Below are 27965 nucleotides of genomic sequence, written 5' to 3' on the forward strand. Positions count from 1 at the left end.
CGGTGACTGGGAGCTGTTGGCCATCAAGGCGGCTTTAGAAGAGTGGCGATATCTGCTGGAGGGTGCAGCCCACCCTGTGATGATCTTTACCGATCACAAAAATTTGGAATACCTCAGGACTGCCAAACGGCTTAGACCCCGGCAAGCACGGTGGGCCCTGTTTTTCTCCCGTTTTAACTTTCACATAACCTATCGGCCGGGGTCCAAGAATAGCAAAGCTGACGCTCTCTCTCGAATGTTCCCGGAAACTCCTGAAGTAGCATCTTCCAGCACAATCCTGTCCTCCCAAAATTTTTTACTAATACTACCTAATCTAAAGTCAGCCATACAGCTAGCATCTGCCCAATGCCTGGAAACTGAAGTTTCAGCTTTAAGGAAGCAAGATGGATTCTTCTGGCATAACGATAAAATTTTTGTACCACAAGAGACCAGGACTTTAGTCCTTAAAGCATGCCATGATCATCAGCTAGCCGGTCATTTTGGGGTACACAAGACCATCGAACTTGTCCAACGTTCCTTCTGGTGGCCAGGCTTGAGCCAGGACTGCAAAGATTATGTTGGTTCCTGCACAACTTGCCTCCGCAGCAAAGGGAGTAACACTAAAGCCTGGGGCCTGTTAAGACCATTACCGGTCCCGGACCTTCCCTGGAAAATGCTGTCCATGGACTTCATTGTGGATCTACTCCCTTCTGAGGGATTCACTTCCATTTTTGTAATAGTAGACCGATTGTCTAAAATGTCACATTTTGTACCGATGGTGGGCACTCCCTCTGCCGCAGACACCGCCCATGCCTTTATAAAGGAAATAGTAAGGCTCCATGGTCTGCCCAGAAACATAGTCTCTGACAGAGGAGTACAATTTACCTCCAGGTTCTGAAGAACTCTTTGTAGAGCCTTAGACATTGACGTCTGCCTATCCTCGGCCTACCACCCCCAAAGCAACGGCCAGACGGAAAGAACCAATCAAACCTTGGAACAGTACCTTCGATGCTTTTCCACTTTCTCACAAGATAATTGGGTATCTCTGTTACCCTGTGCCGAATTTGCCTATAACAATTCAGTTCATGCTGCCACCAACCAGACTCCATTCTGGGCCAACTATGGGTACCATCCATCCTTTCTACCTGACGTGTTGCCTGAAAGTCCTGTGCCCGCAGTTCAAGACAGATTAACCTCCATCTTAACCAACTATCAGGTTCTTCAGGAAGCCATTTCAAAAGCTCAGGAGGATTATAAAAGGTACTATGATAAGAAGAGGAGGGGGAATCCAGTTTTGAAAGTTGGAGACAGGGTCTGGCTATCTACGGCTAATTTGAAACTCCCTTGCCCTTCACGAAAGCTGGGTCCAAGGTTCATTGGGCCATTTGAGATAAGGAGAGTGATAAACCCTGTGGCCTTTGAACTGAAACTTCCACAATCTTATAAAATCCACCCGGTTTTTCATGTGTCTCTTCTGAAACCTGCCTCTTCAGACCGTTTTCCGGGAAGAGAAGACCCACCACCACCACCACCGGTTACAGTGGGCGAAGATACTGAATTTGAGGTAGAAACAATTCTTGATTGCAGGAAGAGAGGAAGGCAAACTCAATATCTTGTCAGATGGAAAGGTTACCCCCCTGAAGAGAATTCTTGGGAGCCCGAAGGGAATATTCATGCTCCCAGATTGTTGCTGGAGTTCTTCAACAGAAACCCTGAAAAGGTATCGCGTTTGGGCATCCGGAGGCTGCCCGTAGGGGGGGGGGGCACTGTCAGGAGACTAGCCAGAGGAGAGTTGCCCGTAGGCCTGGCATGGTGGCCAATTTCCAATATGGCCGCACTCGCACAAATGCACGCACACGTATTGCGAACGCACGTTCACTATGGCAAAGACGTGTGTGTGCTGGCTCACACAATGCTTGTCAGATCTTGGCGCCCTCTGGCCTTTAAAAGAGGGACTGCAGCACATGGACATTGCTGACTGATCTTCAGCTTCCTGTTTACTGTTCTTGTGTGTGTGCTTATGCTTCTGATCATCTGTTACCGACCCGGCCTGCCTTTGGATACCTCTTGTTATTCCCCCAGCTCTGACCTCGGATAGCCCACGGATCTGCTCTTGCCTCTTGTCCTGTGTATGACTTCGGCTTGCCTGACTACGTCCCTGCTCTTCTGTCTGCTGACCACTGGCTTACTGACTTTGGCATCCATCTCTGACTACGTTTCCTGCTTCACCCTGTCTGCTGTGATCCACCTTGGTGCCTACCTGCAGTACCCAGCCTGCTGTACCCACCTGCAGTACTTACCTGTTGCTCCAGCCTGCAATACCTATTTGCCATATCCAGCTTACTGGAGCCACTACAACCTGTTTCCTGCTGTGTGCAGTCTGCACCATCATCAGCTCCACTGGGTCCTACTGCTCACCTCATCTGGTATGAGAGATCTCCACACCTGCATCTCTCATCCGTGGCACAGCCTGCAATCCCTGCTTCTTTGGGCTTCGTGTTCCCTGTTTCCACCTTCAGGGACATCGAGCACCTAGCCGCAAGGAGAGCCCTCTCAGCATTTCGGCTTCAGGACCAGGTACGTGACAAGACCTCAAAATACATCCCATTTTCCATGTGTCGCTACTGAAGCCCCATGTTCCTGACCAAGGAATAAGGCCTACTATCCCTCCTCCTCCTCCTGTACAAGTTGAAGGTGGAGAAGAATATGAGATAAAAGAGATTCTGGATTCTCGTATCCACAGAGGAAGACTTCAGTACTTGGTTCGATGGAAGAACTATGGGCCCCAAGACGACACCTGGCTAAACACCTCTGACATACATGCCTCTAGATTAATCCGCAATTTTCATGCGAAGTACCCAGACAAACCAGCTCCAGAGGCCTTCAGGAGCCGGCCTTAAGGGGGGGGGGGTACTTTAATGTTCTGGTACCTTTGGGTACCCTAATTACTCTTTCATAAGTGTATGCGCCCCACCATTCTCTTTTAGGTAAGGTGCGCATACACCTTTAAGACTGATGCTGTCATCACTGAGCGCCGGACTGGATGGCTATTTAGATCGCCGGCTCTCACTCACATGTGTTCGTTCAAACTGCTTTGTGCCTTGATGCTAACCTGTCTTGAAGCTCACATGCTTGCAAGCATACCTCGCTGTCGGAACCACGCTGCGCTGATCCCTGTATCCCGCTACCGGATCATCCGCTCTTGCCGAACCTCTCCTCTGCTACATTGCTATTAGTGATAAGTACCCCACAGGGGAAACCTCTATAACCTTTATACTAAAGCTTACACTATCTAGCTCTGCATACTAAGGACTATTACTACATCTGCATTATCTAAGATTGCTAGCTCTTGAGCCTACTACCACCTGTTCTTGCACTGGGTTGATCTCTCTTGTATGTCCACCTGCTACTCTGTCATCTACTACCATACATGATTGCTAAACCTATCTGCATCCCATCTGATACTATCTTACTTTCAAGAACATTTCCTTTCAAGTGTCTGTCATCTACCATCTCTACCCAACCTGGCTCTTCAGCCTATCATCACTGTGTTACTATATACATAAGTCACTCTAGGAAACATCTTATTGAGTGTGTGTATTTACTTGCTGAATTGAGATCATCCACACATGATGAGTCATTGAGAGTTGGGAATGGTGTCTCAGCGTTTCTCTACATGACTACTGAAGTGGAATATTTCTGCAGCTGAAAATCCACATCATACGTAAAACGCAGGAGCGTTACACCCTGGAGCCAGTTCTCTATCCAGGTACTCACCTTATGGTCCATACCTACCTTCCTTAGTTTGAACAGTAAGCGTTTGTGGGGAACGGTGTCAAAGGCCTTTGCAAAGTCCAGATACACCACATCCACAGGCTTAGCTTTATCTGGGTGGCAGCTCACTTCATCGTAGAAGGTTAATAGATTGGTTTGGCAAGAATGATTTTTCATGAATCCATGCTGATTACTACTAATAATACCATTTTCATTACTAAAGTCTTGTATGTGGTCCCTTAACATCCCCTCCAAAATCTTGCAGACTACTGATGTTAGGCTGACCGGCCTATAGTTACCCGGGATATATATCGGCCCTTTTTTAAATATTGGTACCACGTTGGCTTTTTTCCAATCAGCTGGCACCATACCCTTCTATAAACTATCCTTAAAGATCATGAATAATGGTCTGGCAATCACCTGGCTGAGCTCTTTAAGAACCCTCAGGTGCAAGCCATCCAGTCCCGGTGATTTATTTATGTTAAGTTTCTCTAGTTTAGTTCTAAGTCTATCTTCTGTTAGCCATGGCGGTACTTCCTGAGGTGTGTTGTTTAGTTTGGCCTTACAAGCTGGGTTAGTGTAGCCGCCCAATTCTTTTGTGAAGACTGAAGAGAAGAAATTATTTAACACTTACGCCTTTTCTCTGTCCTCTGTGGCCATATTTCCTTTGTTGTCTTTTATGGGGCCAATGTGTTCTGACCTCGCTTTCTTACTGTTTATATACTTAAAGAATTTATTGGGGTTCTTTTTACTCTCTTCCGCTATATGTCTCTCGTGTTCTATTTTAGCCGCCTTGATTTCGTCTTTACATTTCTTATTACACTCTTTGTACTGCTTGAATGCTGCCAATGACTCCTCAGGCTTGTATTTTTTGAAGACCTTTTCTTTAGTATTAATATGCATTTTTATGTTGGAGTTTAGCCACCCAGGGTTTAGTTTTGCTCTTTTAAATTTATTTCCCTTTGGAATGCACTGGTCAATCCCTTTGTTTAGTATGCTCTTGAAGCACTCCCACTTTTCCTCCGTGTTCTTTGTTCCCAGGGTTCTATCCCATTTGATATTTTCTAGCAGAGAGCGCAGTTTTGGGAAATTGGCTCTTTTGAAATTCAGTGTCCTTATATTACCCTTGTGTTTCCTATTACCATGATTAATACTGAAACTAATTGACCTATGGTCACTGTTTCCTAAGTTGCCCCGTATTTCTATATCCGTGAGCAGGTCTGTATTGTTGGTAATCAGTAGGTCAAGTACCGCATTGTTTCTTGTCGGTGCATTCACCGTCTGACCCATGCAATTGCCCTGCAAAACATTTAGGAACTGCCAAGCCTGGGCTGAATGCCCGGTTCCTTCTGCCCAATCTATATCTGGATAATTAAAGTCCCCCATTATAATGACATTTCCCATCCTTGCTGCCAATCCGATCTGTAAAAGGAGGTCCTAAAATTGGGACCTAAATTTGTAGGACCATTCCCAGTAAAAAGGAGAATTAACAACGTAGCTTATGAATTGGAACTACCAGCTTCCTTTAAAATCCACCCGGTTTTTCATGTCACCCTGCTAAAACCCGCCATCCCTGATCCTTTTCCTGAGTGAAATACAGCTCCCCCCGAGCCAGTGATTGTGGACGGTGAAGTGGAATTTGAGGTCGAAGCAATTATGGATTGCAGGAAAAGGAGGAATCAGGTTCAGTACCTGATTAAATGGAAGGGGTATGGTCCTGAAGACAATTCCTGGGAACCTGAAGAAAACATCCATGCCAGAAGACTCATCCAGTTTTTGCAACCGGGCCCACCCAGAAAGAATGGCCCAGTTGGGCATCCGGAGGCTGCCCATTGGGGGGGGCCATGTCAGGAAGGCTCTGGCAGAGGATGAGTTAAAACCCACAGGCTAATTCCGGCTCCACACTTCTCATCAAGAAAGAGCACTATTTAAGCTGGATCAGCACACAGATTCAGTGCTGTCTCATTTTCAGCTTCTCCTGTTGTTCCTGCCTCTGTTACCTGTCTCCACTTGTGAAATACCGACCCGGCTTGCTCTTGACCATCCCTGCCTCCTGCCTGCATCGACCTCGGCTTGACTTTGACCATCCTTCTGCACCACCGATTTCATCTGATCTGCTCTTCCTGTGTATGACCCGGCTTGTTTAACTCTGCTTACTTTCAGTTGCTGGAAGCTCCCAGTCACACCCGCTGCCTTCTCTCCACTGGAGTTCTGTGGCCACCTGACGTCCTACTCTGCCATCAACCAGCACCAGCACGCCATCAGGCACTCGTGCGACTCTGTACTCCCGTGCCTTCTGTTTAAACTACCAGGGGCCCCGAGTCAGAGGTGTAAGAGAGGCCTTCCTCAGCATATTCAGGCTCCACCCGCCAGGTACGTGACCGTACGTGACAGCCATGTCTGAGCCTGAGTGAGGAACCTCTCCCATGGATGAACTTTGCCAACACCTGGCTGGCCTCACACAAGCCCTGAAGAGCTTACAGGAGGGTTATGTTCAACTGGAGGAACAGGTCCAATCCCTTTCCTCTACTACCACCGCTCCCAGTGCTGCTTCCTCATCCTCCACCGGAAGCCCTGCACCTCCGTCAGTTGTGATGTTACCTCCAGAACCCAGAGTGCCTACCCCAGAAAGATTCTCCGGTGACCGCAGCAAATTTAGGGCCTTCCGCACAGCTTGTGAACTGTACTTTGCCCTACAGCCTCGCACCTTTTCATTGGAAACCACAAAGGTTGGATTCGTGGTTTCCTTGCTACAGGGTGAGCCCCAGTCATGGGCCCACCGCCTATTGGAACAGAAGGCTGCTTCCCTTAATACTCTATCCTCCTTCTTTGGGGACATGGCCCAGATTTATGAAGACCCTCAACGTACCGCCACTGCAGAAACTGCGCTTTATTCTCTCCAGCAAGGCCGCAGAGCGGTCGAGGACTATGTCCCTGATTTCAGACGCTGGAGTGCAGATACAAATTGGAATAATGCAGCTCTCCATTACCAGTTTCGTATGGGACTCTCAGAATCCCTAAAGGATGAACTTGTTAGAGTGCCACATTCCCTAGACGATCTCATCAAGCTTTCTATTCAGATCGACCAGAGGTTAAGGGAGTGCAGGTCTGAGAGGTCTACCGGAGTTTATCGCCCTGTATGGATGCTTCCACGGGTCCCCAGTCCTCCTGGTGCCGTGCCCATTGAGAATTCAGTACCTGCTGGTGATTTTGCTGAACCTATGCAGCTCGGCCTACTCCGTCCCTCGCTCACCCAGGAAGAACGCCAACGCAGGCGCCTGAATAATCTGTATGTACTGCGAGGAACCAGGTCATTACGTGAGGAACTGTGCTGCCAAACTCCGTAAGTGCCTGTCTATCTCCCCTCCCAAGTCTTTCACTCAGCTTAACAACTCTTCTCATCTAAATCTCTCTGTTCTATTACAGTTTCCATGAAAAGTTATTCAGGTTCCAGCTATCATTGACTCAGGAGCCTGTAGTTGCTTTATTGACCAAACCTTTGTTGCCAAGCATCAGATCCCTCTGCAACCCAAGACTCTGAAGCTTTCTGTTCACCTTGCGGACGGATCCGCTATTAAATCCGGACTAGTCTCACAGGAGACTCTACCAGTACCTGTAATCTTGGGGATGCCGTGGCTGCAGGCTCATAACCCACACATCAATTGGATTACACAAAAGATCCAGTTCAACTCATCCTATTGCTGCCAGCACTGCTTATCAGATTCCCCTGGTTCAACTTTGTTATGTATGGACTCGGACTCCGAAGTTTACAAATCTGTTCCTACTGCCTACCTGGACTTTCTGGCAGTGGCGGCTGGTGCTCAAAATTTTTGGGGGGGCGCAAACAGAAAAAATCTAATAGGCATTGCTTTGTGGCAAAAAACGCGGCAAAAAATTGCGTGACTTTGAGGTCACAAAAGTGTGAAAGGGGCCTTCAGTAATCAAAGTATAGCATGCCCCCCTTAAATGCAGAATTACTACAGCATGCCCCCATCAATGCAGTGACCAGCATGTCCCCATCAATGCAGTGACCAGCATGCCCCCATCAATGCAGTGACCAGCATGTCCCCATCAATGCAGTGACCAGCATGTCCCCATCAATGCAGTGACCAGCATGCCCCCATCAATGCAGTGACCAGCATGTCCCCATCAATGCAGTGACCAGCATGTCCCCATCAGTGCAGTGACCAGCATGTCTCCATAAATGCAGTGGATGAGGCGGCTGGCTGGATGTGGCTGCAAGGGAGTCAGGTAGCGGCAGTTCCGGGGAAGGGGGCCCCGGGGAGGAGAGGTGCATACCGTATGCTGGCTGGGAGTGGGACCCGGTTTCAAGGCTCCAGAGGTGGACTGGCGCGGCTGTGCCATCTTGGATCCCTCGAGGCCGCTGGTCACGGAGCTCCTAGGCAGCAGGTGACAGGTCCTTACAGCGCCATCGCTGACTTCCCGCCTGCCGTCAGACTCAGCGAGGAGGAGCAGGTAAGGGAAGAAGCCGCGGTGGCCTGGCGAGTGGCGATGGCGCTGTAAGGACCTGTCACCTGCTGCCTAGGAGCTCCGTGACCAGCGGTTCTCGAGGGATCCAAGCAGGCGGCTTCTTAACTTACCTGCTCCTGGCTGAGACGTCTCGCGGCCGCTCATCCTCGCTGAGTCTGACGGCGGGCGGGAACCGGGAAGGTGAGTGCGTCAGAGTGACTAAAGCATGCACCGCCCCCACGACGACGCCAGACGGGAGTCCTGAATGATTGGTCCAGGCTGGAGTCTGGACCAATCACAGGACTAGGAGTGTAGAAGTGGGAGTATCGGGCGCATTGCTCTGAGCCCCGATGACACCCACAACGGCCACCAATCGGCACCTCTGCCTGGCAGCACGTGGGGTGCCAAACCCCACCCCCCATAGACTTCAATAGGTCCGGCGCCCCTAGTGGGCTTTAAATGGAAATTTTTTTTTTTTTTACATGAAGATGCTGATAGATGTTGATTGGGGGGGGGCGGCACCCCTGCTCCCCCTATAGACCGGCCGCCACTGCTTTCTGGATGTCTTTAACAAAAAGGGGGCGGAAACACTTCCCCCTCACCGGTCTTATGACTGTCCAATCGAGCTACTCCCCGGGGCTGAGGTATCTTTCGGTAGGATTTTTCCCTTATCTGAACCAGAACTCTTGGCCCTAAAGGACTATATTAATGAAAGCTTGAAAAAGGGGTTCATCCGCCCTTCTACCTCTCCGGCCGGAGCGGGCATTTTCTTTGTTGAGAAGAAGGATCATTCCCTGCGACCATGTGTTGACTACCGTGAACTTAAAGTCACAATCAAAAACCGGTACCCCTTACCCTTGGTACCCAAACGTTTTCAAAAACTCAGATCAGCAACGATCTTTACAAAACTGGATCTTCGAGGAGATCTTCAACTTGCCGGGGATGAATGGAAGACGGCATTTCGTACCCAATTTGGGCACTTTGAATACCTGGTGATGCCCTTTGGTTTGTGTAATGCACCTGCTACATTTCAAGATTTTGTCAACGATATTTTTCGAGACTTTTTGGACCTTTTTGTTATTGTCTATCTGGACGACATTCTGTATTCTCTTTTTCATTTGAAATTCACAGGGAACATGTAAGGAAGGTGCTAACTCGTCTTCGACAACATGGTCTATACGCCAAACCAGAGAAGTGTGAGTTTGAGCGGTTGAGCATCCAGTTCCTGGGACTGATAATTTCTACTGGAGGCATAGAGATGGACCCTTAGAAGGTTGCTGCTATTCTGGACTGGCCTGCTCCCACTGATAAAAAAGGAATCCAACGTTTCATTGGTTTTGCAAACTTCTATCGAAGATTCATCAGAGGATTTTCAACCATCATTTCTCCTATTACCCAATTAACCAAACAGGGCAACAGGTTTTCCTGAACTGCTGAGGCCCAGTCTGCCTTTGAAAACCTCAAACAATTATTCACGTCAGCATCCATTCTTAAGCATCCTGACCAGGCTCTACCATATGTTCTGGAGGTTGATGCTTCAGAAACGACAGTAGGGGCAGTGCTCTCCCAGCGCCAAGGAACCAAGGGCCTTCTGCATCAAGTTGCGTTTTTTTCCCCGTAAACTCTCTCCAGCCGAGAGGAATTACGATGTAGGGGATCGTGAACTCCTAGCAATTAAGGCAGCATTGGAGGAGTGGAGATATCTTCTGGAAGGGGCAGCTCATCCTATTCTTATTTTTATAGATCATAAGAACCTTGAATACTTAAGGACAGCAAAACGCCTGAGGCCACGTCAAGCCAGGTGTGCATTGTTCTTTGCCAGATTCTGCTTCCACATAACATACAGACCTGGGTCAAAAAATACTAAACCAGATGCCCTCTCCCGAATGTTCGCAGAATCTGAAGAAACTGATCTGCCGGACACCATTCTATCTCCCGTAAATTTCCTCCTGTTGCAGGAAGACTTCATTTCTCGAATCAAGCAGGCTTCTGTAGGAATTCCCTTGCTCCCTTAGACACCTTTAAAAACCAAGGATGGTCTATTATGGCACCAGGACAAGATCTTTTTACCGGAAGGTGTATATTAATTAATTAATTAATTAATTAATACTCCATACATTTTGGTGGCCCCATTTGCAGGAAGACTGTAGGAAATATGTGGGGGCATGCACCACATGTATCTGGAACAAAAGCAGCAGGACAAAAGCATGGGGTTTGCTCAAACCACTGCCAATCCCAGATAGACCTTGGAAAATGGTGTCAATGGACTTTATTGTGGAACTTCCCCCTTCTGAGGGGTGTACAGCCATTTTTGTCGTTGTCGACCGGCTCTCTAAGATGGCACACTTCTTACCCATGAAAGGCACCCCTTCTGCGTTGGAAACAGCACAAATTTTCATTAAAGAAATTGTGAGGCTTCATGGAGTCCCGGCTAATATTGTATCTGATCGAGGGGTACAATTCACCTCAAGTATCTGGAAAGCTCTATCTGAGTCCCTGAAGATTGAGTTATCCTTTTCCTCAGCCTACCATCCTCAAACAAATGGACAGACGGAAAGGACGAACCAGACTCTGGAACAATACTTACGGTGTTTTTCCTCCTTCTCTCAAGATGACTGGGTAACACTGCTGCCATTAGCCGAATTTGCATACAACAATACTAAACACTCAGCTACCCAGCAACCTCCTTTTTTTTGCTAACTATGGTTTTCATCCATCTTTCCTTCCCAATTCTATCCCTGAATGTCCCGTTCCAGCTGTGATGGAAACAGTAACCTTCCTCGAGGCTAACAATAAATTGTTACAGGAAGCAATTACCAAGGCACAGGAATACAGTAAAAGAATTTTCGACAAGAGACGTGGGGAGTTAACTGGAACCTGGCGACCAGGTATGGTTATCCACAGCTAACCTGAAATTAGCCTGTCCTTCAAGGAAATTGAGACCTAAATTTGTAGGACCATTCCCAGTAAAAAGGAGAATTAACAACGTAGCTTATGAATTGGAACTACCAGCTTCCTTTAAAATCCACCCGGTTTTTCATGTCACCCTGCTAAAACCCGCCATCCCTGATCCTTTTCCTGAGTGAAATACAGGTCCCCCCGAGCCAGTGATTGTGGACGGTGAAGTGGAATTTTAGGTTGAAGCAATTATGGATTGCAGGAAAAGGAGGAATCAGGTTCAGTACCTGATTAAATGGAAGGGGTATGGTCCTGAAGACAATTCCTGGGAACCTGAAGAAAACATCCATGCCAGAAGACTCATCCAATTTTTGCAACCGGGCCCACCCAGAAAGAATGGCCCAGTTGGGCATTCGGAGGCTGCCCATTGTGGGGGGGGAGGGACATGTCAGCAAGGCTCTGGCAGAGGATGAGTTAAAACCCACAGGCTAATCCCGGCTCCACCCTTCTCATCAAGAAAGAGCACTATTTAAGCTGGATCAGCACACAGGTTCAGTGCTGTCTTGTCTTCAGCTTCCCCTGTTGTTCCTGCCTCTGCTACCTGTCTCCAGCTGTGAAATACCGACCCGGCTTGCTCTTGACCACCCCTGCCTCCTGCCTGCATCGACCTCGGCTTGACTTTGACCATCCTTTTGCACCACCGATTTCATCTGATCTGCTCTTCCTGTGTATGACCCGGCTTGTTTAACTCTGCTTAGTTTCAGTTGCTGGAAGCTCCCAGTCACACCCGCTGCCTTCTCTCCACTGGATTTCTGTGATCACCTGACGTCCTACTCTGTCATCAACCAGCACCAGCACGCCATCAGGCACTCGTGCGACTCTGTACTCCCGCGCCTTCTGTTTACACTACCAGGGGCCCCGAGTCAGAGGTGTAAGAGAGGCCTTCCTCAGCATATTCAGGCTCCACCCGCCAGGTACGTGACAATTACCTTCCCCACAGTGCCTTCCCTTTGAAGTTCTACCCATAGGGATTCTGCCTCGTCCATAGCTCCATTATTAATATCATCCCTCATATTTACCTGTACACTGTTCTTAATATACAGACATACCCCTCCCCCTTTTTTACCTTCTCTATCTCTGCGATAAAGGGAATACCCCTGAATGGTCGCCGTCCAGTCATGAGAGCTGTCGAACCAAGTCTCAGTTATTCCCACAAAATCTAAGTCCTCCTCAAACATCAGCAGCTCCAGCTCTCCCATCTTGTTGGCCAGGCTTGTGGCATTGGTATACAAACCTCGTAATTTTGGCCGTTTACATATATCCTCATTTGATATTTTTAGGCTGCTCTTGTGATTTTTCCCCATACCCACCCTGGGTTTAGGAGCTCCGAACATCCTACCGCTAATGTCCCCATTTGTGCCCTCTGAATCTTGCTTTCCACTGGCTAATTCTACATCTGTACCCTCCCTCCATCACCTAGTTTAAAAGCCCATCTAACTTTTCGGCCATCTTCTCACCCAGTACGGCTGCACCCATTTAGGTGAAATCCGTCCCTACCGTAGAGCCAGTGGCCGACTGAGAAGTCGGCCCAGTTCTCCAGGAACCCAAAACCCTCCTTACTACACCAGCTCCTCAGCCACTTGTTAACTTCCCTAATCTCCCGCTGCCTCTCTGGTGTGGCTCGAGGTACAGGTAGTATTTCTGAAAATACTACCTTGGAGGTCCTACTCCTCAACTTAGCGCCTAAGTCCCTGAAATGGTTTAGGACTCTCCAACTTCCTCTGCCTATGTCATTGGTACCCACGTGTACCATGACAGCTGGGTCTTCCCCAGCCCCACCCAAAAATCTGTCCACCCGATCCGCGATGTGCTGAACCCGAGCGCCCGGTAAACAAGAGACTGTTCGGCACTCACGGTCTTTGTGACAGATTGCACTGTCTGTCCTTTTAATGATTGAGTCCCCTACCACCAGCACCTGTCTTTCCTTTCCCTCTCTCCTGGCCTCACTGGAGGAGTTCTTCCCCTGGCAGCTAGGGGCGTCGCTCTGCTCCAGCAATGCTGGTCCCTGACTGGTTTCCCCAACATCATGCAACGGGGCGTATCTATTGGGGTGCTCCAGCCCAGGACTGGCCTCCTTGCCTTGTCCCCTTCTACCCCTCCTAACTGTCACCCCTCTACTCTGCTCTGATGCCTGCACCTCAATTACTCCGCCCACCTCTGTGCAGGCCCCTACTTGCGCCTGATGGGTACGATCCCGACTCTCCTTCGGTATGGACATTCGTCTCAGTGCTGCCAGCTACTTCCCTAAATTTAGGACCTGAGCTTCCAGGGAAGCAACGTGCTTACATTTTGCGCATTTGTATTCGCCCTCGATCGCATGATCGAGGAACGTATATATACCACAAGATGTACACCGAATCGTATCTCCACACCCGCCGGGCATTGCACCTACTAATCTAATCTAATGGGGATTCAGTAATTTAAGTCTATCCTGTGTGGCTGTTTCCTGGCTTCCTAACTCTACCTTCTCACCCTCTGGCACTCTGCTACACTCACTTGACACTCAGTCGCACCACACTCACGGTCGCACCACACTCACGGTCGCACCACACTCACGGTCGCACCACACTCAGTCGCAACACACTCAGTCGCACCACACTCACAGTCACACAACATTCACAGTCGCACAGCCCGGTCAGTCGCACAGCCTGGTCAATTGCACAACAGTTACAGTCGCACAGCCCGGTCAGTCACACTGCCCGGTCAGTTGCTGTTGTAGAGCACAGTCGCACAACACTCACAGTCGCACAGCCCGGTCAGTCGCCCAGAGCAGTCAGTCGCCCAGCAGTCATTCGCCCAGCAGTCAGTCGCAGAGCAGTCGGTCGCAGAGCACAGTCGGTCGCAGAGCACAGTCAGTCGCAGAGCACAGTCAGTCAAAGTCGCAGAGCACAGTCAGTCGCCTACAGTCCCTAGCTACTGCTTGTCTGCCCTGGTCTGTCCTCGTCTGATGGAAAATCCTGCAGCCTCCCCCTGTCAGTCTCTCTACACGCTGTCTGGCTGAGTGAGGAGGAGGGGGATCACACAGACAGGCACAAACAGCTGATTCAGCACACTCACGTTACTGCTGTCTCCTGTCCGGTCAGTCAGTTCCCGCACGCATCCACTACTTTTCCCACCGCCTTGTGTCTGTCACGTTGCGTCGGCAGTCCCCCTTCAGTCACTGGCTTCTGTCCGAGTCTCCCTCAGCTGTTCCCCCCTCTCCTCTCCACGTGGTGCTCTCCTCTGCTCTCCTCTGCCTCTAGTGGCCACAGGAAGCAACAGCAGCAGAGGATACGTTATCGTGTCTACAAACTACGGGAAAGATTTATGTTATTTTTTTACTAGGAATGGCGGTGATCAGCAATTTTTAGAGGGACTGCGACTTTGCGGCAAACAGATCGGACCCCTAATTTAAATTTTTTACATTTTTGGGGGGACCAGTGACATTAATACAATAATCAGTGCTAAAAATAGGCACTGTTACTGTAATAATGACACTGGCAGGGAAGGAGTTAACTCAGGGGCGATCAAAGAGTTAACTGTGAGGGGGATGGGCTCGTGGAATCATCAACACAGAGACCTGTGATCCTAAATAGAAGGATCACAGGTGCTCTGTGCTGATTCCTGAGAGCCCTGTGAGTCAGCTCCCCGCTGGCTAATGGGGGCGTGCGCAGCCAAGCCAGCAGTATATCTGCGGTGGGTGGTCGGCAAGTAGTTAAATCATGATTTAAATTGTGATTTAAATCAACTTTATTTTAATCAAATCTACCCTGTGAAAATTATCCTGTTCTCTTTCTATAGCTTCCTTTGTGTGAAATCCCTGGTGTTTTTTCTAGTCTCTCTGCTTTCCTATCAAACTGACCAGACTAGGCATGAGAGCACAGTGTGGTCAGTTCTCTGGCTGTGCTGAGAAATCAGCCTGCACTCAATGATTAGACTGTATACCTGTAATAATTGGAGATTTTGTATAAAAGCAACATTACCAAACCATGATTTTATAGTCATTGTTCATTGTTGGGTATATTGGGGAGAATGTGTGAGTACTATAGTGGAGTTTTATGGTCTTTTTTATCGTGCCTTTTAAATGATTTATGCATTTTTAAAATGTTTGGTTTTTTATGTTTTCTTTTTTCTATAGGAGAAGTATAAGAAGCAAATGCTCCCCTTTATGTCAGAACAGTCAAAATGTGCCGCAACCAACAGTATCGCAAGTACCATGGATCACAGTTACAGTAAACAGTTTAATGATTTTTCAGCAAATTACAGCAATCTTTGTGAACCCTGCCATTTTTCAACAACTGTTGGTCATGTAGTTCAGCCTCCAATGCATTTCAGTCTGTATCCAAATCAGCAGCTGGGACTACAAGGTAATAATACATTGGTTTACCATATCTTTTTAAAATCTGCTTCCAGAATCCCATGAAACGTATTTTAGAAAACAGTTCATAGTAAGAATAAAAAAAATACCTCCTATCCTCACAATTTCACAAATCCATATTCACAGGCATTAAATAACAATTGTATTAACTATCCAAAAAGCGTTACATTTGTTCTTGATGCAGCACAGAGAAAAGTTAGTTATCTGTAGCACACCTAAAATTAGCAAATACCTATTGCTCAACCTTCACCTACAGTGCTGTGAAAAAGTATTTGCCCCCTTCCTAATTTTGTATTTTTATGCATATTTGACACCCTTAAATGATTCAGATCATCAAACAAATTTTAATATTACACAAAGATAACCTGAGTAAATACAAACTGCAGTAAAAAAGGGAAAAAAGCTGTCCAAACCTGCCTGACCCTATATGAAAAAAGAATTGCCCCTAAACCTAATAACTGGTTGTGCCACGCTTGTCACGTGTTTGTAATAACTGGCAATAACTGGCAATGAGACTTTCAAATCGCTGTGGAGGAATTTTGGCCTGCTCTTTTTTGCATCATTTTTTTAATTCAGCTACATTAGAGGGTACAGCCTGTTTAAGATCATGTCATAGCATCTCAATCAGATTTAAGTCCAAACTCTGACTAGGCCATTATCATCCTGGATTTTCTGGTAGAGCGCAGAATTACTGGTTTCATAAATTATGGCAAGTTGTCCAGGTCCTGAAGCTGCAAAGCATCCCCAGACCATCATGTTTGACTGTTGGTACGATGTTCTGTTTATGAAATGCTGTGTTAGTTTTACACCAGATGTACCTGGACACACACCTTTCAAAAAAGTTAAACTTTTGTCTCATCACTCCACAGAATATTTTTCCAAAAGTCTTAGGGATAATCAAGATGTTTTTTGGCAAATACGATATGAGCCTTCGTGCTCTATTTGGTAGGCAGTGGCTTTCGCCTTGGAACTTTCCCATGGATTTCATTTTTTGACCAGTCTCTTTCTTATTGATGAATCATGAACACTGACCTTAACTGAGGCAAGGGAGGCCTGCTGTTCTTTAGATGTTGTTCTGGGTTCTTTTATGTCCTTTTGTATAAGTCGTCGTTGTGCTCTTGGAGTAATTTTGGTAGGCCGGCCACTCCTGGGAAGCTTCACCACTGTTCCAAGTTTTCTCCATTTGTGGACAAGCTTTGTAACCCTTTCCAGACTTATACATGTCAATTACTTTGTTTCTCATCTCTTCTTGAATTTCTTTATATCGTGGCATGATGTGTTGCTTTTTGAGATCTTTTAGCGTGCTTCACTTTGTCAGACAGCTTCTATTTAAATGATTTCTTCATTCAACAGGTATGGCAGTAATCAAGTAACCAGTCCAAGTGAGTATGGCAAGCAAAATTTTTACTCAGTTTTTTTAAAAAAAAAAAAGCTTTCAGCTTTCCAAAATAATGTGGTTAATCACAGTTCTTTAATAATTTAGCAAGGGGGGAAATTACTTTTTCACATAGGGCCAGGCAGGTTTGGACAGCTTTTTTCCCTTTAATAAATAAAATAATAATTTTACTCCGTTTTGTTTTGTGTAATATTAAAATTTGTTTGATGATCTGAAAAATTTAAGTCTGACAAATATACAAAATAAAAAATCAGGGGGAAGGGGGGAAATATTTTTTCACAGCTCTGTATCGGAACACTTACCATTTGAAATAATCTGTAAAATGAGCTATTAACATTAATATCTGCTTCTCTATACATACATTGGGAGTCACCAAGGCATGTCCTGGTACTTACCCTGACTATATAATGGATGTACAGTAAAAAAAGGTGGTGTGTGCAGAAGGGTAAAAGAAATATACCTAATAGCTGGTCTGGAGGTGGACCACAGAGTTTGAAAGAGTGAGATGTGGCATCTTGAAAAATGGTGACACTTGTTACATGCAGAATAACCAGGAAAGCAGCGCTGTCAACGTACTACGTCACTTCCTGGTCTCCATGAAACGCAAGCCGGCTGTGTTCCGGGAGCGGAGCAGTACCTGCATTTCTTGCTATTTTATGCTGACTTACCTATGGCTTTATGTGAGTAGTTTTAATCTTATCTTGAATAAAAATTCTTTACGGGCTTCACTATCTCTGGCTCAATCTTTTTTCTGAGTGTCACCGTGAGGCAAATCTGGGGACTCTGGAGATGAGATCTATACTTGCCAGGATTGGAGGATAAATATCATAAAGGATCTTTTCCTGTTGAGCTCTGGTGAGTGCATTCCCTCGGGGGAAGTTCGAGCACCGTCACTGCAGGGAGCACCATTGCACTTTGGAAACTGGCACTTTAATGATATACAGCACCTTTAGCAACACGCCTAACAAATAATAATTTTTTGGTACTCTAATTATATATATATATATATTTTCACCTGATATTTTATTTCTGATACAATGCTGCACTTTTTTGGATACATTTATACTTATTTGCACTAAGCACCAAGCACCTTATTATATGTATAGCATCATTTGCACTAAGCACCAAGCTCTTTGTGTATGTGTTTAGCATTATTGCTATGAATTGTTTTGTTTTTGATTGATTTTACCATATATACACTTTAAGATATACTGCGATATTTGGCACTTTATGTAAATTTAGTTTTCTGTACTTTATTGGATAACTACAGTATACACTTTGGCAACTTTTTGCACACATGGATTCTATCATTTAAAATGTACTGATTAGATTTATCATTTACTCTGCGAGCGCTGCTTTCCTGGTTACTCACATATTGTTCAAGTTTTTTCACTTAGTGGGCAGCAGCTGCATTGTTCTAACTATATATTGTTTAACAAATCCTAAGCGCGGGTTTTAAATCATTGTATTATTACTTGTTACATGCAATTTCTAACCATATGGATGGCATGGCATCTTTTAGGGCTCGTTCACACGAGAAGTGCCCTCTGAAGAGTGATTTCTATTAGCAGGTTGTGAGGAGGTGTTATGTCATTTACTCATTGCCTAATTTATCTCTGTAAATGTTGCACCACTGAGCCAAAATCTGGTGCATTGCACGCATTTGTGGGCCGACTGAGGGGTGACCCCATAGACTTACATTGGTTGAGTTCAGAGGTGGTAACATGACATGCTGTTTTTTTTTTTGCCACAAACCACAGCATCTCCGCTGTGGCATGTGTACAGTCTTGTGCAACTGAATGTCCAGGTTCAGGTGGGTGGTCTAGGGGAGGTAAAACTGCAGCTGAGCCGCCTGGTTTTTATTGCCCCCTAGCTGCATGTTTGAAGGAAGCCTTAAGGCAATATCAGGGAAGAATTCCGAGAAGACCTGGCAAATATGCCAGTGTCCAATATGGCTAATCTTTGAGTATATCGGCGCACGCGAAGCATACTAATTGCCAGCGTCCACTGGCCCATTTAAGGACAGCAGCGCCTCTCTCAAATTGCTGGACTATCGTCAGCCTTGTATTCAGTGTTCCTGTGCCTTGTGCTTCTGGCTTCTCTCCTGGTTCTGAACCTGTCTTGCTCCATGGACCTTCTTCTGCCTCTGCTGCTTCTGACTGTCTTCTTGTGTTTGACCCCTGGCCTGGCTTATGACCTTGCTTCCTGCTTACCCATCTGTCAAGATCCACCAGCAGAAAATCATCTGCTGTGACAACTTCTCTGCTCTTTGGGTGTCCTCACATCTAGAACCATCAGGCAGCTTCACCTTCAGGCAACCCTTGCATCTTTGGGCATAGCCCCCTCTATCACAGCCTACAGGGGTACTCTGCACTCAGCTGCAAGGGAAGCCCTCTTATCACTTCAGTCTCCAGTCAGGTACATGACAGGCAACATGGCACAACTGGATACATTCACCCCAGGTAACTTTTCTTAAGAAAAACTTTGGCCAGGAAAGATTTAACCAACTGCCCTCTAGTGTTTTTGGCCTGCTTCAGAAGCTTAGGCGTTGTTTAGCTATGCCCTCTTAAACTATACACATTTTTACCCCTTTACCATCAAAAGTGTCTAAAGGTATCCTAGGTTCTTTATATTTCCAGCTATATCCCTGATTAGTAACAATCACAGAGAATTTCAAATGTGTCAGAAATCCTACAGTATGTGTGATAATTAGCATTGGCAATACACTGATTTTTCATTCACTTTACCCTATCTATGTCCTGATTATTGCAAGTTCTACTTCAATGTGCTTCATTGCCTGAAAATCGCAGTCTTTGAATAACCTCCTTGGCGCTATTATATTGAATAGTCTTTAATGGCTTAATATTACAATGTTGTTTGCTTAAGATCCTAGTTTTGAGTTATATGTTGGAATCTGGTAAGTTCCTTCAAATGTTTTCTTTGTAGATAACAGAACTGATTATTAAAGCATTTTCTGTGGCTATTAGCATATAAACTATATAAACAGATAATTGCTACATGGTGTTTAATTTACTTTTCATCTTTTTTACACTTAGGATGCTGTAATCGTTCATTGTGTTGTGGTCTTGTGCATCCACACTCCGATGGACAGTGCGGAAGCTTCATACCAGACGTATATAAAATTTTAGACTCCACACTGGACTGCCAGACACAGAAGAAAAAATTTCCCACATCAGATTCATCAATACCCAGGGATGTCACATTTATTCCTTATACTAAAAAGGACATCGTTGAACACTGTTCGGGATTTGTTTGTGACAAAGATAGCACCCTAAAATGTCAAGCCAAGCCTACCCATGTCCATGGGGATCCCCTTCAAAGCATACTATGTACTGAGATGTATAGAGATTGGAAAGAAAAGCTGTTAAAAGAAGTGCAGCAACAAATGGTGGGAGAACATGGTGTTGAAATTACTGTAGAACAATCTAAAGAAAAAGATTCCGGTAAAAGGCAAGGTAGGACAGTAAATGTATATGATATAATATGACAATGTCTACCTCTGTTTTTGTTCGTGTGAGTAATAACATAATATACACATGGAAATCTGGATGCATACTATATGCAGTTATGCAATAATCCTCATTCATTTCCCTTTACATATTGCTGCAGATTTGACAAAGATGATATACAGTAAAAGTAGGCAACTCTGGAAAGGTGGAGATCTACCTAAATAACATGGAACAGATCAAAGATCACCAGGGTGCTGCAAGCTTTTTTTTTTTTAAATCACCTAACAAGTCCCCATTACTAAGTAATGAATGTTTGAAGAGTTCAATGATCAGTAGTAAGTAATGCAGAGTTCATGGGTCATTAATAAGTAATGTAGAGTTCCAGGGCGAGTAATAAGTAACACAGAGTTCAGATGGCAATAATAATTAGGAATAGTGCAGAGGACAGTAGTAACACAAAGTTCAGAGGTCATTGGTATGTAACGGAGAGTGCAGGAAGAACACAGTAACACAGAGTTCCATGTTCTTTAGTATGAAACATAGATTTTAGACTTCAGTAGTATTTATAGCAGACTGCAGGGATCTGTAGTATGTAATGCAGAGTGCAGGTGTCAGTAGTAGGTAACACAGGATTCAGAGGTCAGTAGTAAGCAACACAGAGCTCAAAGGCCATTGGTAAGTAACAAAGAGTGCAAGATCAGCAGTAAGTAATGCATAGTGTATGAGGCACTCCAGGTAGCAGCACAATCTTCCCTCTGTCATGCACTGAGCTCAAAGCTTGGGGCCACATGGGCTCCACTCACTTATCACCCCAACCCCCCCCCCCCCCCCCAGTTACTTTCAGTCACTTAGAAGACTCATCAGCCATTGAAATCATCTGAATGAGAGCCGCCAGCCAATGAGATCCCTGTGCTGAGAGCCCAAGCTAATGAAGCATGCTGCTGGGGTGAGATATCATGCAGTAAAGGTGAAGAATAGTGATACTGCTAGGACTGGTATCCAGGGATCTGGTAGACTGGGAGGCAGTTCCCATTTTGCGGTTTAGCCCTGGTCAGAAGGTGGCAGCATGGAGGGATTGCAAACTATCCCCTCACATGGACGCCATTTATGGTTAGATTGTGATCCCCGATATATAGTATCTAATATTGTATCCTCTTATATCCTTACAATTAGTTGCAGGCCCCCGATGTATAGTTCCTATTATTGCAATCTCTTTTATGCTTCATGCCTTGGTGGTGCATATTGTAGTAACTCTTCAATAACATCATTGTTTTACTGGTGACAGCTTTGTGTGAAAATGTATGAAGACGGACTCCAGGCAGATACAAAAAAACACAGTTTAATCTAGTAATGTATTTATTAAAGCACAACAAAGTTTTATTTAAATATAGGCAGTATAAGTACATGTATCTGTCTTTACAGAAGCTTCCTAAAATCCCCTTACAAACATGCCTGAAAGAGTTAGGGTCAGTAATATGACACAGTCATAGCCTACAGCACAGCACAAGGTTTTCATTCTTACACTGGGAGTTTGTAGGTCACTGGCCTAAAACAAGCAAGTGCATATCAGGTATTGTAACACCTAAGGCCAATGCACATAGGACGTTTTGGAAACTCTCCTAAAAGCTTCCTCCTGGCAGAACCAACCGACGCTTGTCAAAGTGTGTGACACATTAGGGGAAATTTTGGCATGTTTACAGGCATCAAGTGCTTCGGGCATTGATTCATTTAATTGGCCAAAAAAATAAAATGTATTCTGGTTATTTAAATGAATTAATGCTCAAGCGCTAAATGCGCCAAGCGTTAACAAGCGTTAAAACACGTTAAAACATGTTTACAATTGTCAAGCGTTTTTTTCTGCCAAAACTCTGCTGCTCTCTTAAATACATTTGCATAAATAAATTAAGCATAAATGTTTTTTTTTTTTTTTTTTTCCTTGCATGTGTTTGGGTATTCTTTGCAAAGTGAAGCTTTACCTCATTTACTAAGCTTTGGAGAAACGACACTTGCTGAGTGCAACTGCACTTTGCAAAGTGCACAGTCTATTTGGCTTTAGTAAATCAACCCCTATGTGTCCATGCACGCATAGTCCTATGTTAATGCAAGACCCCTGGCCCTCTGTCTGGACAGTGCTGATTGGCCCTGTGCTGATCATATGCACTTTCCCAAGAAAAAAAAAAAACTGTCTCGCAATATACAACAAACTGAGCATGTTTAGCTTGTCCACTAGCTTCTGTACTATCAGGAGATATATTGGGGACTCTGGAAGAAGGGGAGGATCAGAGGAGACAGGATTAAACAGCCCTTTTACACAATGCAGAAGATTAGCCCCTTAGGTTCCACAGTGAGTATAACAAGCATGCATGAAGACCTAAGGCAAAGCCCTCCACAAACTATGCAACACTGGCAAAGAGCTAAAGAGAGATACAGAATATTTAGTTTCATTTAAAAAAGGCAAAAAGGTTTAGTTACAAATGAACTGTAAGGGGACAGCTACCTTTCACCTATGACTGTGCATTTTATTATTGCCCACACAGGCAATTACAAAACAGACAGACAGACAGACAGACAGACAGACAGACAGACAGAGGATTATGGGCTCATTCTTTACCAAGGGATGTATCTGCTTTGAATTGGTACTGCTTTGGTCTGCCACAGCCCATACTTACTGATAGCCTAATTAGTTTCCATGATTTGTAGAATATGTCAGCACTATATGGATGTAAAACCTAAATCAATACATATGTGCATGGTTTGGAAAAAAAAAAAAATGTGTGCATGTATACCTATATATATATATATATATATATATATATATATATATATATATATATATATATATATATATATATATATATATATATTCTAGTGCAGTGGTCTCCAAACTGTGGCCCGAGGACTAGCCTTTATCCAGTCCTTGGTGCACTATTCCTCCCAATGATATGAGACAATTTTCCTCCCACTGACACCAACAGTGAGTCATAATTCCTGCCACTGACTCTAATGATGAGGCTTTATTTCTCCCACTGATACTAACAATGGGGCACTATTTCTTCCACTGATACCAATGATGGGGCACTATTTCTCTCACTAGTTCCAATGATGGGGCATGATGCCTCCCACTAATACCAATGATGGAGCACTTCTCCTCCTACTGACCACCAACCCTGAGGCAATGTTTATTATCACTGATGCTGGGCCTGGGACATTTTCTTCCCCCACTGGCCACAATCCGGCCCTCCTAAAGTCTGAAGAACAGTAAACTCGCCCTTTGTCTGAAAAGTTTTGAGACCCCTATTCTAGTGTATAATGCCGATAAGCAGACTGAGGGATTTAACAGCTTCTCACACACGTCATTGTAAAATGACGGACGGATGGGAACCCTATTTTTCTGGGAGAACTTCATATGACATATTCCCGAGAACGTGCCTTGCATGGCTGCTCTGGCATGACCTGTCACCTGCTACATCCACCAGACACAGCGGATGACTGATCACTATACTGGCCCGCTGTCAGTGTCATGTGATCGCTGTGACCAATCACAGCAGACCACAAGACAGTTGTAAACAATGAATGGCTTCCTTTCATGCCATTCATTGTATAAGACTGTGTTGCTAGCTGTGATTGGTCACAGTGATCACATGGTACAAACAGTGCCAATCACAGCCCGTTTGTTTCATGTGATTACCTGTGACTAATCACATCTGATCACAACAATAGACAGTGTCTACACTTCAATTGGTAAAATGTTTGCTTATAGAAGTGAAATTCACTGCAATAAGCAAACATGGTAAAAAATCTTAATCAACTTGGTATGTAAAAAAATAAATAAATATGTATTACATTTCTTTTCTTTTTCTTTTTTTTTTTACATACTGTCCCTGGTCACTGCCACATCAGTTATATGATGATGCTGTACTGCACTAGTGACAGTATGTAAAAAAAAAAAAAAGTGGAATTCCAAAAAAAGTGTCAAAAAATTACAACCTCAATAAACACGCCATGCCTCTTACTAATTACCTCAGACTGTCTACTTTCCAAAAAGGGGTCATTTCGGGGAATTTGTACTACTCTTGCGTTATAGGGCGTCAAGAAATGAGATTGGCCGTCAGTACATCAGGATTGATCAACTTTCACATATATATACCATCATTTATAGCTTTCCTACAGACTTAATTATATACACTTGTAGCACTACTCCCTTGGGAGATGCTGATTACGGGTTCCCCTTGGTTACCATTAGCAACAACATGACAGTTGGACATTTTCCCAAGTGTTTTAGCTCAGACAGGAAACAGTCCAGTATCTTTGGTTTTTGTGTTTTTATTTGGACTTGGATAGGAGAAGGGAATGAATGGGATACTCCAACTTATACAACTATGCACAATTTGCTGGGACGACTTAATAATGCTGAGAAACGCTAGCCACGGCTAGGCCGCTGCTTCAGTTTGTTACAAGCTGCAACGCAGGACTGAATGAACTTCCTGAGGTAAACTGTACTGTACTGCTGAACAACTTCAGGGCCCTTCCTAGCACCCCCTTTGTTCCTGCTCTTTAGGGTCAACTATACAGCACCCCCTTTACTCTAACACTCCCAGTGTGAGCTAGCTCCTTGATCCCATGACCTCTCTAGAGTGGTCCCCTCTCTTAGGCAGACCCCTAGGTAGAACTCCTGGTACTCACGATACTGTTTTTCCCAACAGTCTCTGCCAGCGACTACACTTGTCAGCACTCTGGATCCTCTGCAGCTCAGCTCCACACACTTGGTTCACAAGGCCGACCACCTGAACCACCTTCCTCACACCTGCAGGTGGAGAGACAGTGGTCCACCTCCTCCTGGGACTTTGCTCCTGCCAAAAGACCCCCTGTCACATGCTCCCTCCAGGTTTATAGCCAATCCCAGGATGCATTGCAACAATGCCCACCTACTGAGACAGCCACAAACCCTGGTGTCCTACTGGTTAGGTTTCCTCCACTGTCCAACAAGCTCCCTCATTGGATACAGTGGGGACACCCCCCCCAGACCCAGTAAATCACACCTGGAAACATGTGACAGGCAAAACTAGCAGAACAAGATAAGTAGAACAGAGTTAATAGATGCTTTTACGTGAAAAATATATATTAAAACCCGCTCTAAGTAAATGCAAAATAGTGTCACCTGCAGCTGCTGCTCACTTAGGTAAAAACCAAGAAAGAAGTTGTAAAATAATCTAAAACAGCGCTACCAGGCGTATACAAAATTATCACAATTAAAATATAAGTAATTCAGAATCATTCCATTGCAATATTTAAAATGGTAAAGTGCACTAGTGACAAAATCTAAAGTATACAAAATATCCAAAATCATCCAATAATAAATACATAAATCAGCAATGGCAATGAATACTAATAAAGTGCACTAGTGAGAAAATAAGTCAATAAATAGTATGCAAAATTGCAAATAAATACATAGATGGTGCTAAAAGTGAAACGGAAGTGATGTCTTTGATGACGCCCATTGTAGGCAGGCGAAACGCATCAATGTACTTCCTGGCAGACACTAACCACACAACGTCATTTCCTATACCCCGTGGAACGCACGCCGGCAGCGTACCCGGAAGTGGACGGATTCGTTGTGACTATTGCTGTTATACAAACGCTGTTTTATGCTACATCTTGTAAGTAGTTTTAATCTATTTTAAATTTAATAAATGCCATACGGGCTTCATTATGTCTCGCTCCTTCCCTTCCTTTCTGAGTACCTAATTGAGGGGGGACTTTAAATAGAGGCTGGAGGCTTGTTGGAGGCTCTGCTGACCCATCCATCCCTATTGGCTATCCTTTGGAAAAACACTGCATACTTGAGGCTCAATTATATTTAAAGTCTGGGGAGTGCATCCCCAAAAGGGTCTGTTTGCAATCACTTTGGCACCTGTGTGGAGCACTTCAAGCACTCAGCACTTCATTTAAATTCCAAGTGGATTATAATATTGGACTGCACATTACTCATTACGCACTTTTGCATACTATTTATTGACTTATTTTTTCACTAGTGCACTTTATTCGTATTCATTGCCATTGTTCATTTTTGTATTATTTATTATTGGATGATTTTGGATATTTTGTATACTTTAGATTTTGCCACTAGTGCACTTTACCATTTAATATATTGCAATGGAATGATTCTGAATTACTTATATTTTAATTGTGATAAATTTGGTAGCGCTGTTTTAGATTATTTTACAAAATAGATGCTTTTACCTAGCACCTGTCTAGGAGGGTGCTGCACACTGATTTAGGGGTATTTTCACCAAAGAAATGTAGCAGAATACAATATGGTCTAAATTGAAGAAAGATTATTTATTTGCAAAATGTTGTCATGGAAATAAAAAAAAAACACATTTTCATTCAAAATTGTTGGCCTTTTTTTAGCAAAAAAATAAAAAACTCAGTGGTAAATTAATACCACCAAAAAGCTCTATTTGTGTGAAAAAAAAAACTATAGAAAATTCATATGGATACAGTGTTGCATGGCTGCGCAATTATCATTTGTCTTCAATTATCAAAACGTGATAACACTGAAACCTGAAAATTGGCCTGGGCATAAAAGGGGTGAATTGGTTTAATAAGAACCAGTGATTTCTCTAGTAGAAGGCTCTTCCAGAAGAAGTTTTTTTGCATGGGAAGTGTTTACACCTGGCAAAGATCTCTAAAAATCCCTATGTGAGCTCATCATCTTGTGTTCCTTTTATACTCTGAAAAGTTGAACCAGGGTACATACCAACTCAACCTGCTGTTAATGTGACAGGATTATGCCGACTGTGTATACTTATTGCTTACTAAGTCAATATTCTTACTGTTTACATTTCATCTATTTTAACATTTAAGCAGTTTTATTGATGTATATATTGATTTATTGCAATTTTAGCTGAATACAGTATACAGTATAATTTATCAGTAGACATTTCAGACAGACAAGCACAATGATGTATTCTATACGATTTTCAGACTGAAAGTCAGCTTTGTATAATACCTCCAACCACAGACCAAGCTTTATCTCTAACGTTGTCAGCTATGATAATCTCCTGAAAGCCTTTTTAATCTATTTGTAAATGTTTTGCACTTCCCTTTATATTAGGGGGAAAGCATTTCGATTTTCTGATTCTTTAAGTATCATTTACTTAAAGGATAAGTGAATATTTATCATATTAAGTGTAGTCATTACTGTGAGCTACATCTTTACAGTTTCATACTCCTTTGTACACAGCATGGTATATTTGAATATATTTTATATTACATAAGCTAAAACACTATATAGGCCTCTTTGCTTTTCATGATTAAGGGTCTGTTCACACTGGTCTGACATGCGCTCCGACTTCGAGAGTACAATTTGCAAAACATTTTAAAATCAATGGTTCCCTATGAGAGCTGTCTTAACTGGTGCGCCTTGTGTAGGCCCGACTTTGAAAAAAGTTCCTGCACTATTTTGGTCCGACTTGGGCACAATTTTAGCCCATTGATTTGAATGTAAGTCGCATCCAAGTCGGATCATCATCTTAACTTATCCGATTTGTGGCAAGTG

General features: G+C 44.4%; 1 protein-coding gene across 1 annotated transcript in view; it reads left to right on the top strand.

Moving 5' to 3' along the window:
* Positions 1 to 27965, top strand: part of LOC309565715 (uncharacterized protein) — a gene marked incomplete at both ends in the record, with an annotated part of 121527 nt that overhangs the window by 22884 nt on the left and 70678 nt on the right. Inside the window, 2 exons of the mRNA XM_082270693.1 lie at positions 15299 to 15527; positions 19991 to 20410. Of these exons, the coding sequence (XP_082126819.1) occupies positions 15299 to 15527; positions 19991 to 20410 (649 nt within the window). The remainder of the gene's footprint in view (positions 1 to 15298; positions 15528 to 19990; positions 20411 to 27965) is intronic.

Source organism: Pelophylax lessonae (genome assembly GCF_965119305.1).
Source record: "Pelophylax lessonae genome assembly, chromosome: 10".
Taxonomy (NCBI): domain Eukaryota; kingdom Metazoa; phylum Chordata; class Amphibia; order Anura; family Ranidae; genus Pelophylax; species Pelophylax lessonae.